The 13525-nt window shown below is 44.6% G+C and overlaps 1 protein-coding gene and 1 long non-coding RNA gene across 2 annotated transcripts; one reads left to right on the plus strand and one right to left on the minus strand.

The window, feature by feature from the left end:
- Positions 1 to 1212: 1212 nt before the first annotated feature.
- On the plus strand, positions 1213 to 1401 carry LOC311512393 (uncharacterized protein; the record flags this gene model as incomplete). Its single annotated transcript, XM_084613606.1, has 1 exon — positions 1213 to 1401. One exon carries the CDS (start codon positions 1213 to 1215, stop codon positions 1399 to 1401), a length of 189 nt encoding a protein of 62 aa, XP_084469732.1.
- A 2568-nt stretch (positions 1402 to 3969) lies between these two features.
- LOC311512802 lies at positions 3970 to 5070 on the minus strand. Its single transcript, XR_014709570.1, has 2 exons — positions 5040 to 5070; positions 3970 to 4699 (listed from the first exon to the last, which is right to left on the minus strand). It is a non-coding gene; the product is annotated as an uncharacterized lncRNA (long non-coding RNA).
- Positions 5071 to 13525: the final 8455 nt, after the last annotated feature.

Genomic DNA, 13525 nt, shown 5'->3' on the forward strand with positions numbered 1-13525 from the left:
TCAGTGCTTAAGAATCTTCTGCAGGGTTTGGACCCAGGGCATTCAGCACTGAAACACAGACCTCTGCAACTTGAGTTAGAGGATTAAGGCCCTGTCTAGAAAATCATTGAAGCGTGTTCTTAGCCTGAAGCACAAGCATAAATTAATTCCCTCTTCAGTGAAGCACTTAGAAATAGAGACATTAAAAGAGGAGGTCCTGCAGTCTCGGGGCTAGATCCTCAACTAGTGTAATTAGAAGAGCTATTCTGAAATCAACAAAGCAATGTGGATGTACATGAGCTGAGGATCTGACTCTCAAAGTTTAATCTGAGGGTTCCAGTTGCCTGGACGTGTGTGCATAGCCCCAGAGACGTTTAAGTGATTGAAGAACTATATTATTGATTTGAATGAACAGTTTCAATGACCACAGGAGACTAGAACAAGGTAGGCACAGGTTTTTCCTCCCAGGAGTCAAACCATTCCGCTAGAACAGTTATGCTGCTCCTTACTGATTCCAAACCCTCAAGGCAGCTAAACGGCTTGAGAATAAAGCTTTTCCACTAAATGCTTTCTTTTCTGTTGATTCATGTAAGAGCTTCCAGGCTCTTTGGGGCTCTCGCAAGGCGCAGTTTGAACATTCGATCACCGTTTAGTTTTCGTGCTATCGCGCCTGATCAGTCCAGCACTTTGGGCTGTATTGTGCAACCCATACTCACGCATTCTGTGAACAGAGCTACGCGTGGAAACAGCAGAATGTAGCTCTGTCAGGTGCTTACTATCTAAAGAGAGAGGCACCTAACCCAACCAGCAGCTCTCTTGATAGATGTCTCAAGAGATGCAAAATGAAAAGCCTTGCGTTGGGAGTCCTAGCAGGGATACATTCTCAGAAGCACGGCTATGTTGCCGTTGCCAGCAGAAAATAACGGAACCCCAATGAATGGTAACCCCAATGCACAATTTACTGGAATATTTTCTCTTAATCTCACAGGGCATATTCAGTTGCCCAGTAAGAGCCGATGACATGTATGCCCGAAAAAGCAGAGGCGAGGTTTAGCTTGAGATTGTCAAAGGAGTCTAAATCCTATTGATATTCACTGAGAAGAGAGCATCTAATTCCCCTAGGCTCTTCTGGAAAACCCCATGTTGCAATGAAGGAAAATACTGGAAGATTGTCTTATGCTCACAAGGGCTGTGTTCTTACTCTCCTTTCAGGTTTACTTTTTTCGTTGAAATATGTCTCACCAACATCAGCAACACTGTAAGCAAACCTGCCTGCCACCACCAGTGTGTCCACCCCAGTGCCCGGACCCGTGCCCCCCACCGAAATGCCCGGAGCCGTGTCCTCCACCCAAGTGCCCAGAGCTGTGCCCTCCACCAAAATGCCCTCCGCCTAAGTGCTCGCCTATGCAGAAGTACAACTGAAGTAATATGAGTATCCACCGGAGCATCAACAGCCATGAAATGTCAAGCAAACTTACAAGTTTCTATGTCCAACTTATTTCATATTGGGTTCTCTCATGTTCTCCCTGGCTTGGCTTCTGGGGGGTATCAGAGCCCTACTTGTACACTGTGTATTTATTCAGTTGTCAGTATCCTCTAGAGATTGGTATAGTTTGCAATTGGCTTTGTATCCCTGAAATATTGGTATTTAGGTGATAATGGAGTAAATTCATTCGCCTGTTTTCCACTCCATATTTCATTGTAAACATGCTGGAATAAAAATGATAATTTATTGTATCCACTGGCTCCTGGTGTTTCCTTTACCTTGCAACTCTATTTTTCTTGGCTAGCTACACATTGCTACGGCACCCATCACTGTGAGCTCCTCACACACATTACTACATTTATCCTGACAACCACCCTGTAATGCAGAGGTGTGTTATGTCTGTTGCATGTGGGAAATTAATAGAGAGAATAAGTGACTTGACAAAGGTGACATTGGATGTCTGTAGCAGAGCTGGGGACAGACCTCTGAGACTTTAGGGCTCAGTTCTGTAATTTAACCAGAAGACTATCCTTCTGCTGGGGCCTATTTTCCTCCCTGTCTCTCTGCCTCCTAGGTGATGAGGAGTTATGGGTAAGAGCTCATTGAAAAAATATATTTTTCACACGAGTTCTTTTTTAAAAAATGTCAAAATGTCATGCAAACATGTTTTGTGATTTTTTAGTGAAATAACAAAGAAACAGAAAGCTGAAAAATACTCAGTCTGACTTCTGGTTTTTCATCAGAAACCCAGAAAAAGTTTGACCAAAATTAGTTTTCCACCAACATTTTCATTTTTATTATAACCCCTTATTTCACCATAAAATATTTCTGTTGAAAAATTTGACTAGTTCTTGTGATATGGTTTTCTTACACTCTTTTATTAAACTTAAAAAAAACAACAATTTGGGACTGAAACACAACCAAAAGTAGGATGAAGGATCAGTTTGAGCAGAGGGCGAGGTTTGAATCAAGTGAAAATTTGCTTCCACCTCCTTTGGATCTGGAGGCAGCTCTAGGTCTTGCTTATTCCTCTCTCAATCATACACGTTTCATGTCCCTGGCACACAGCACAGTCTGTCACCACTCAGCTGCGCTTGGGGACTGTGGTTTCATAGTCAGGTTGAGCTGAGGGTGTTGAGAGAGCTGTCAGGGATGGGGCTTGTGAGGAGCAAGGATAGTCGGCTGCATAATTTCTGTGAGGATTGCAAGGAGAAAGAACCAGAAAGATATTGGAGATAATCGGAAAGATAATGGAGTAAAAAATTAAGAAACCAATTCGCAAACACCCAGAAGATAATAAAGTGATAAGTAACAGTCAGCATGGATTTGTCAAAAACAAATCATGTCAAACCAACTTGATAGCTTTCTTTGACAGGGTAACAAGCCTTGTGGATAGGGGGAAGCAGTAGATGTGGTATATCTTGACTTTAGTAAGGCTTTTGATACTTTCTTGCATGACCTTCTCAGAAACCAACTAGGGAAATACAACCTAGATGGAGCTACTATAAGATGGGTGCATAACTGGATGGAAAACTGTTCCCAGAGAGTAGTTATCAGTGGTTCACAGTCATGCTGGAAAGGCATAAGGAGTGGGGTCCCGCAGAGATCAGTTCTGGGTCCGGATCTGTTCAATATCTTCCTCAATGAGTTAGATAATGGCATAAAGAGTATACTTATAAAGTTTGTGGATGATACCAAGCTGCAGGGGGGTTCCAAGTGCTTTGAAGGACAGGGGATTTTTTTAGAGCAGGTTGGACAAACACCTGTCAGGAATTGTCTAGAAAGATAATACTTGGTCCTGCCTTGAGTGCAGGAGACTGGACTATATGACCTCTAGGTCTCTTCCACTTCTATGATTCTATGGGAATGGGAGGGAGAGGAAACGGGGAGGAAAGGCGATCAGAATCTTGGAGGGCACAGAGTGTGAAACCTGGAAGCTGGCTGGTACAGTTGGTAGTGGGTGCATGGGCTGGCATAACAATTTCCACATCAGGTCATCATCAGGGTTTGGACCTAGCAACGCTGACCTCACATCTCTCCTTCAGAACAGGCCCAGAAGTAGTGTTGACAGTTTTGGTTGGACGTATTCTTTGAGGTTTCATCATATGACATCATCTTTAATTCCTGGAGACTCCAGGACAATCCTGGGGGCTTGGCAAGCCTACCCAGAAGTGGCGGAAGAGAGGGAAGAGGCAGTCTGAGGGCATGGCAGGCTGGGATTCGGGGGAGTGAGGAACCAAGTCCACCCTTTGGCCAAAGAGCGAGGGGGAGACTGGGCCACTTCCTTTCCTCACTCACTGAGCATGTCACCACAGCTCTCAACCTCACATGTTCCCACCACGTTCCTCTTTATGCGCATCATCAAAACATCCATGCTGGCTAAACACATTGCGTTCCTCTACTCTCGAAGGGAAGGGTCTTTTGAAAAGGAAATAAAAGGAAGGAAAACCTGGGTCTGAGAGCCTGTGACTGCTCAAGAGAATGAAGCACCAGGAGGCAGACAATGCTGTGGATCGTAGCTTTTATTACTGCACATCTACATGACAAGACGGAGAAATTTCCCAACAATCACTCTACAGCACAAGTGACACAGGGTCTCTCTCCCGCCCATACGCAATATCCCAGGGGAACACAGTCGGTCAATTACACATTCCAAGGGAAGGCCTTGATACTGTGAGCAGAAAGAGTCTGCAAACTGAGGACAGAGATTGGAAACATTCCCAGAAACACGTCACACTGCAAGGGGAATGCCAGACAAGTGGAGTCAGGAGAGAGCTACTGCGCGAGAGGATGCAATTCATTTTCATTCCGTAGTCATTGGTGGTTCCGTGGGCCCTAACAGAACTTCTTTTCCTGGCAGCAGTGCTGCAGAGGTGGGCATGGAGGGCACGGATCCACGCACTTAGGAGGGCATGGACAGGGATCCACGCACTTAGGGGGGCACGGATCCACGCACTTAGGAGGACATGGCCATTGATCCACGCACTTAGGAGGGCACGGATCCACGCACTTAGGAGGACATGGCCATTGATCCACGCACTTAGGAGGGCACGGATCCACGCACTTAGGGGGGCACGGATCCACGCACTTAGGGGGGCACGGATCCACGCACTTAGGAGGGCACGGACAGGGATCCACACATTTAGTCTTGACCTGCTTCACACAGCATGGAGGGGGCAGGCACGGCTGTTTGCATTGCTGCTGGTAAGACATCTTCCTGGGACGTAGGCAAAACTGAAAGAAAAAGGAGTTTTCAGAGTTTGCAAAATCAAGACAAACAACTGTATTTTCTTATTACCATCATGCACCAGAGCATTCAGCAGAATCAGAGGCTGGTGCCCTTGGGAACACTTCTCCAGAGAGAGCATTGCCATTGCAAACCACTTCAGAAAGAACAAACATGGGGGAGGATGGACTGAAATCCCATCCTGAAGCCCTTCAATGGGATGAGTGAATTAAAGTCAAGTCACTTAAAGAAAGCCCTCTTGTGAGCAGTAATGTATTTTGGAAGAAGAAACCAAAAAATGAAATCCCAGCCATAAAGTTAGCTCCCAATAATCAGAAGGAGACTTACCCAATTCACCGATGGGAGCAAGTGAAGAAGCCTAGTCGATTGAGGATCATTCAGGTGTGAGCCTTTTTATATGGTTCCTGTGGCTTGGTGTCTGGAAATGAGACACCTCAGAGCTATGTGGTTGTGGATTTTCACAATCCAAACCTCCTCCATGTACAGACTCTTCAATTGCTTGGTTGCATCACTATTTTTAATAATCATTTCGATAATTCAAATTATTTGAACAAGAGACATGACGTTATTTGAGGAAATGCTGTGTGTGAGTTGTAACACCTGATCTACGTAATTCAAATTGGAAAAAAGAATTCAATAAAGAACTGGATTCTTTGCCTTCATGAATGAATTCTTATGGATTTCTTGGGACTGAAACACAACCAGAAGAAGGAAGAAGGATCAGTTTGAGCCAAAGAGCAGAGCGGGAGGTTTGGATCAGCTACAGATTTCCTTCCACCTTCTTTTAATCTGGAGGCAGCTCTTGCTCTTGCCTGGTCCTCTCTGAACCATACACATTTCATGTCCCTGGCACCCAGCACAGTCTGTCACCACTCAGCTCTGCTTGGGGACTGTGGATTCAAAGAGCGGTTGAGCTGAGTGTGTGTAGAGAGGTGTCAGGCATGGGGCTTGTGAGGAATGCCAGGAATGCCCAGTCGCAAAGGGACCCTGGCGGCTCTGGCTGGCACTGCCAACTGGGCCCTTAAATGTCTGGTGGGCGGCGCAGCCGGCCTAGGGGCCCCGCACCCCAACCTCCTGCCCCAACCTGGAATCCACGCACATGCCCCAAATCCTTCCCAGAGCCCCCACACCACAAAGACCGCCACACCCAACCCACTTGCCCAACCCTGAGCCTCCTCTGCACCCGAACCCCTCATCCCTGGCACCCACCCCACATCTCCAGCCAGAGCCCTCACCCCACTCCAGAATCCCAACCCCCCACTGCAGCCCAGTGAAACTGAGTGAGGGTTGGGGAGAGTGAGCGATGGAGGGAGGGAGGATGGAGCGAGCAGTGAGCGGGGCCTCATAGAAGAGGTGGGTCAGGGAAGGGAAGGGGCAGATATTCCGCTTTGTGTGATTCGAAAGTTGGCAACCCCGTGTGAGGAGCAAGGAGAGTAGGCTGTGTAATTTCTGTGGGGGTTGCCAGGAGAAATTACACAGGGGTTACAAACTCGGTTACAAACTCGGTTACAAACTCTGGGTTACAAAACCCCGGGTTCTGTGGGGGTTCTAGGATCACAGGGATCTGTTGCTTCTAAAAACTTGATCAGAGAAGATCAGGGCTCAGACTCCGCACACCGGCCTGCAGGATAATCCCTCTAGTGCCTTGTGCAATAGCGATTGCTGGGCGCCCCTCCCATTGAATCCTTGCTGAGCCTGGACAGCAGGTCTGATCAGATCTTCTCCAATCCTCACAATACTTCATAGGTTTGTGTAAACCTCAGAAGTTCCTACTCTTGTGATGTACACTCCCTGCGCCAGATCCTGAGCTGGCATAAATCAGCACAGCTCCATTAAGATGGCATCCGTATGGTGCTAAAGACACATACCATGGGCAGGATTCACCATTGCCTCAGACTCCCTTATACCTATAAATGTCTTCCGGTGAATTCCCCCAATATCCTGTGCTCTCTGCCACCTCTTCCTTGAAAACAGGGAGCAAGAGAGGGGAAGGGGGAATGGGTTTTAATCAAGGTGATCCATAAGGGCTGGGAGCAGCCACTTTAAGGTAGGACAGTCCCTTATACTGCTCTAAATAGCTCTACGGGGTAACGAGTCCCCCTTTCCCATAGGAAAGGTGAATCGAATTTTTCCCTCCAAAACAATTCAATCAACATTTTTTTTCTCCCTTTTCATCAAATATTTTGTATGAAGTGTTTTGGGTCTTAATTGAATAAAACAAAAACATCCAGTCTAAAATGTGGTCTGGGCTTTTGAAATTTTTGTAGTTTTCTAGGTTTTTGCTTTATCAAGGAAAAAACAGGATTTGGGGAACAATTTCTGCCTCCCCAATCAAAAAAGCATTTTTGGTCAAAAAAATGTTCTGACTGAAAAGTTCTGAGCTGCTATTTGGAAAAGAGAATAGGAAGCCACGTTTGTACCGTCCTCCATCCCGCACCCTGTGTATGCAACCTTAAGAACCAAATTCTGCCCTCAGTTACACCTGTGCACCCCCACGAGGAACCATTGGACATGGTTTCCATAGGGTTGGGGAAGGGCTGCTGATAATGACAAACCAGCATTGCCCTGTCGCCCAGCCCCAATCCATATCCACTAAATCAAGCTCTCCTCTGCTTAAGCCGTATCAGTCACATCCTAACTTCCCAAAGGAGCAGGGAGCACCCATAACTCCCACGGGAATCAGAGCACCACACCTCTGAAGACCAGGCCTCTTATTTTAACCAGTCCTATTAATCTTTCAGTCGGGACAATAGAAGTTCACTGATGGATCCCAAAGTGCTGAATCCTTCAGCAGGAAATGGACCTAACTTTATGGAAGAATCACCGAAACAGTGTCAGATCTTTTCACTTCCCTGTAATAGTCTTGGAGATAGATAGATAGATAGATAGATAGATAGATAGATAGATAGATAGATAGATAGATAGATAGATAGGAACATGAACTTCCTGACTCATCTAGGTTCAGTTTCAGGGTACCGAGTCTCAATTCCCAACTGAAATACATTAAAAACTTTCACCACCTTGTTATTCTTCTTCCGAATTATTGCCTCATTGTATTGATGGGAAGAACACAAAGAGGCATCACATTTTGTACTTATTCATCATTCGAGGAAAAGATTTAATTCGAAGATGATTTGGGATCAATGTTACGAACACACCTAAATACGTATCTCTTCCCATCTCGGTGATGTACACTCAGCCTGCACACTAAGGATACATCAAATAGGTCACAATGGTGAGTAATGTGTGACTGGCGGAGTGGTAAAGTTCAACATTACCTCACCTTCAGAATAGGCCTTCGCCACGGTCCTTGCAAGTCAATGGCAATATATTATGAACCCAAAGAAAGGATTTTTTCCTTTAAAAAATCTATTTCAACAAATTTCTGACAAATGATTGTTCCGTTTCCTGGACACTTTTCTTCTCCCCACTTTTGCCTGGGCAAAACCACATTGAAATCCTTGAATTCTGCTACGACTCAGTGGTACTAAGCTGTTGGCAGGGGATCTCTTTTTCCTCTCTATTTGTACAGCACCTACAACCACAGGATACCAGCCCATGGCTGGGCTCCTAGGCATTGTGACAATACATAGAGCAATAAGTGCTTCAGACTGAGAAATGGACTTGAGTGGGTTTTCTTCATTCTTCACCCCGACCAGTTTCACAGGCATCCAGAAATCAATGGCGCTCAAACCAGAAGATAACCAGGACAGCAATGTGTCATCAGTGGCAGTTTGAAGCACTGTGGCTTGTTGCCTCTATCAGTGAGGGAAGGTCCTCATCTTTCTTGAATGACACAGTTCAGTCCTGCTTTTCACAGCTCTCGCCAATCCCTTCCAGCCCTACTTGGCAGGAAATTGAAGTCACACATTTTATAGTGTCGAAGGACCTTTTGGGGGGGAAACACCAGGTACTAACAAGCTCTTTAGCCGAACAGAGAAAGGCAGAACAAGAACCAATGGCTGGATGGTATAACCAGACCAATTCAAATGAGAAATAGACACCATTGTTTAGCAGAGAGAGAGATTAACCATTGGAACAAACTGCTGTGGGAAGTGATGGATTCCTCATCTCCTTTTGTCTTCAAATCCAGCCAGCATGCCTTGCTGGGACAGATGCTTCAGTCAAAGACAAGTTGTTGGGCTCAATACAGGCACAACAGGGTGAAATTCTCTGGCCTGTCTTATGCAGGAGGTCAGACTAGATGATCATAATGGTCCCTTTTGGCCTTAAAGTCCATGAATCTATTAATCTATTTCAGGGGCAGAAATATTGTGCTCGTTGCAGCAGGACATGGTGAGACGGTTCCACTCTGTGAAGAGCCAATGTCAGAACATAAGCACCCAAACTTCACAGCAGCAGGAGTCTGTGGTGAATCTTAATCTAGCCTGGCCAACGGAGTGGAGAGGACTGGGCTGGGTTCGGAGGCCTCAAAACTAAGATTACTGGGGCAGTTTCCAAAGGCCGTCTCGCTGGCCTGGACCCTTGAACTTGGCCCGGTTCCACTGAAATCCATTGAATCTGTCTTGCTGTTTTTCAGTCATGCATCTCTGTGACCAGGTGAAGTTCTATCTCAAACATTTGAAAGGAATGCAAACATAGAAACAAATCCATGAATTCCAGGATTCACTTTAACAAGACAGGAGCAAAAAATTATGAAAACAAAGCACTGAGCTGTTTGTTTCAGCGAGTGCTGTTTCCCAACTCTAGTTTCATTTCCTCGTCTTTCAGAAAGGAGTGGGGGGAGGGAAGGAGGGAACTGCTTGGCTCTGAAATGGGAGAAGGTTGGGAATTTTCCAGCAAAGAATATGATTCACAGTGCTCCTCAATCCACTTGGCTTCTCAATGCTTCTTGGTCGCTCAGTCCTGTGGGTGAATTAGGTAAGGCTGACTTTGTAGTGGTCATTATCTTTTTCCTTTGTTCTGCAGAGATCTTTTTATGACAACACGACGGTCCTGTATAAGGATGTGATTTATGGATTATTTTGCCAGCATTGGTGATTGGAATTAACTATATCCAGGTCAGTGCTTAAGAATCTTCTGCAGGGTTTGGACCCAGGGCATTCAGCACTGAAACACAGACCTCTGCAACTTGAGTTAGAGGATTAAGGCCCTGTCTAGAAAATCATTGAAGCGTGTTCTTAGCCTGAAGCACAAGCATAAATTAATTCCCCCTTCAGTGAAGCACTTAGAAATAGAGACATTAAAAGAGGAGGTCCTGCAGTCTCAGGGCTAGATCCTCAACTAGTGTAATTAGAAGAGCTATTTTGAAATCAACAAAGCAATGTGGATGTACATGAGCTGAGGATCTGACTCTCAAAGTTTAATCTGAGGGTTCCAGTTGCCTGGACGTGTGTGCATAGCCCCAGAGACGTTTAAGTGATTGAAGAACTATATTATTGATTTGAATGAACAGTTTCAATGACCACAGGAGACTAGAACAAGGTAGGCACGGGTTTTTCCTCCCAGGAGTCAAACCATTCCGCTAGAACAGTTATGCTGCTCCTTACTGAGCTTTTCCACTAAATGCTTTCTTCTCTGTTGATTCATGTAAGAGCTTCCAGGCTCTTTGGGGCTCTCGCAAGGCGCAGTTTGAACATTTGATCACCGCTTAGTTTTCGTGCTATCGCGCCTGATCAGTCCAGCACTTTGGGCTGTATTGTGCAACCCATACTCACGCATTCTGTGAACAGAGCTACGCGTGGAAATAGCAGAATGTAGCTCTGTCAGGTGCTTATTATCTAAAGAGAGAGGCACCTAACCCAACCAGCAGCTCTCTTGATAGATGTCTCAAGAGATGCAAATGAAAAGCCTTGCGTTGGGAGTCCTAGCAGGGATACATTCTCAGAAGCACGGCTATGTTGCCGTTGCCAGCAGAAAATAACGGAACCCCAATAAATGGTAACCCCTTTGCACAATTTACTGGAATATTTTCTCTTAATCTCACAGGGCATTCTCAGTTGCCCAGTAAGAGCCGATGACATGTATGCCCGAAAAAGCAGAGGCGAGGTTTAGCTTGAGATTGTCAAAGGAGTCTAAATCCTATTGATAGTCACTGAGAAGAGAGCATCTAATTCCCCTAGGCTCTTCTGGAAAACCCCACGTTGCAATGAAGGAAAATACTGGAAGATTGTCTTATGCTCACAAGGGCTGTGTTCTTACTTTCCTTTCAGGTTTACTTTTTTCGTTGAAATATGTCTCACCAACATCAGCAACACTGTAAGCAAACCTGCCTGCCACCACCAGTGTGTCCACCCCAGTGCCTGGACCAATGTCCCCCACTGAAATGCCCGGAGCCGTGTCCTCCACCCAAGTGCCCAGAGCTGTGCCCTCCACCAAAATGCCCTCCGCCTAAGTGCTCGCCTATGCAGAAGTACAACTGAAGTGATATGAGTATCCACCGGAGCATCAACAGCCATGAAATGTCAAGCAAACTTACAAGTTTCTATGTCCAACTTATTTCATATTGGGTTCTCTCATGTTCTCCCTGGCTTGGCTTCTGGGGGGTATCAGAGCCCTACTTGTACACTGTGTATTTATTCAGTCGTCAGTATCCTCTAGAGATTGGTATAGTCTGCAATTGGCTTTGTATCCCTGAAATATTGGTATTTAGGTGATAATGGAGTAAATTCATTTGCCTGTTTTCCATTCCATATTTCATTGTAAACATGCTGGAATAAAAATGATCATTTATTGTATCCACTGGCTCCTGGTGTTTCCTTTACCTTGCAACTCTATTTTTCTCGGCTAGCTACACATTGCTACAGCACCCATCACTGTGAGCTCCTCACACACATTACTACATTTATCCTGACAACCACCCTGTAATGCAGAGGTGTGTTATGTCTGTTGCAGGTGGGAAATTGATAGAGAGAATAAGTGACTTGACCAAGGTGACATTGGATGTCTGTAGCAGAGCTGGGGACAGACCTCTGAGACTCATTGAAATAATATATTTTTCACACGACTTCTTTTTTAAAAAATGTCATAATGTCATGCAAACATGTTTTGTGATTTTTCAGTGAAATAACAAAGAAACAGAAAGCTGAAAAATACTCAATCTGACTTCTGGTTTTTCATCAGAAACCCAGAAAAAGTTTGACCAAAATTAGTTTTCCACCAACATTTTCATTTTTATTATAACCCCTTAATTCACCATAAAATATTTCTATTGAAAAATATGACTAGTTCTTGTGATGTGGTTTTCTTACACTCTTTTTTTAAACTTAAAAAAAACAACAACTTGGGACTGAGACACAACCAAAAGTAGGATGAAGGGTCAGTTTGAGCAGAGGGCGAGGTTTGAATCAAGTGAAAATTTGCTTCCACCTCCTTTGGAGCCGGAGGCAGCTCTAGGTCTTGCTTGTTCCTCTCTGAATCATACATGTTTCATGTCCCTGGCACACAGCACAGTCTGTCACCACTCAGCTGCGCTTGGGGACTGTGGTTTCATAGTCAGGTTGAGCTGAGGGTGCTGAGAGAGCTGTCAGGGATGGGGCTTGTGCGGAGCAAGGATAGTCGGCTGCATAATTTCTGTGAGGATTGCAAGGAGAAAGAACCAGAAAGATATTGGAGATAATCGGAAAGATAATGGAGTAAAAAATTAAGAAATCAATTCGCAAACATCCAGAAGATAATAAAGTGATAAGTAACAGTCAGCATGGATTTGTCAAAAACAAATCATGTCAAACTAACCTGATAGCTTTCTTTGACAGGGTAACAAGCCTTGTGGATAGGGGGAAGCAGTGGATGTGGTATATCTTGACTTTAGTAAGGCGTTTGATACTTTCTTGCATGACCTTCTCAGAAACCAACTAGGGAAATACAACCTAGATGGAGCTACTATAAGATGGGTGCATAACTGGATGGAAAACTGTTCCCAGAGAGTAGTTATCAGTGGTTCACAGTCATGCTGGAAAGGCATAAGGAGTGGGGTCCCGCAGAGATCAGTTCTGGGTCCGGATCTGTTTGGACCTAGCAACGCTGACCTCACATCACAGACCTTGAGTATTGGAGCTAAAGAGCAACTCCGGCAGCCAGAAGCATTAGTAGGCTAGCATAACATGTTGAAATTCCATGTTATGTGATTAAGCCCCTATGTTTTCAGTTCAAACCCATTTTTACTGAAAAATTCCCGGGGTTTACAAAAAGTACTATTCATTTTTTTCTGATTTTCACCCTTCTTTTGTATTATTCAAATATAGAAAAAATAACTTGTTTTATTAGGAAAATACAATACATTGCACGAGACAACTGCATTACGATAATACATTAGTCTGTGTGGACATGCCAAGCGGCTTCTTTATGAAGTAAGGCTATGAATAAATCTAGAAGATACACACAATAAACAAACAGATACACACACAAGCTCTGAAGTGTGTGCGCAACGAACGTACTGGTGAATCTCACGCTCACCACATACACATTTCAAACGGTTAGCAAATAACAGTTTAAAGCTCTGACACACTAAAATAGGAAGAATATGAAAGTCTGTATCAGAATACATTTCAGAACACAAGGAGGACACATTTGAAAGTTAAAACAAAAACAAAAACAGGAGAAAAGGATGAAGTTGAGCATATGCAAATGGTGTGGCCCAATTATTAAATGTAAATATTTACAGGCTCATAGTTCTACGTCTACAACTGTAAGCTCTTTATTCAAATGAAAAATTTGATTTGGGGGTGAGAGAGATATTCTATATTTTCTTAAACTCACAGGTGGCATTGTGTTCTGTTTTAGTTCTGCAGCAAACCACATTGATGAATGGAATTCAAAGCATTAATCTACTGAATACTTCCCCCCCCCCCCCC

The sequence above is a fragment of the Lepidochelys olivacea genome (genome assembly GCF_965140295.1).
Source record: "Lepidochelys olivacea isolate rLepOli2 genome assembly, chromosome: 24".
Taxonomy (NCBI): Eukaryota; Metazoa; Chordata; order Testudines; family Cheloniidae; genus Lepidochelys; species Lepidochelys olivacea.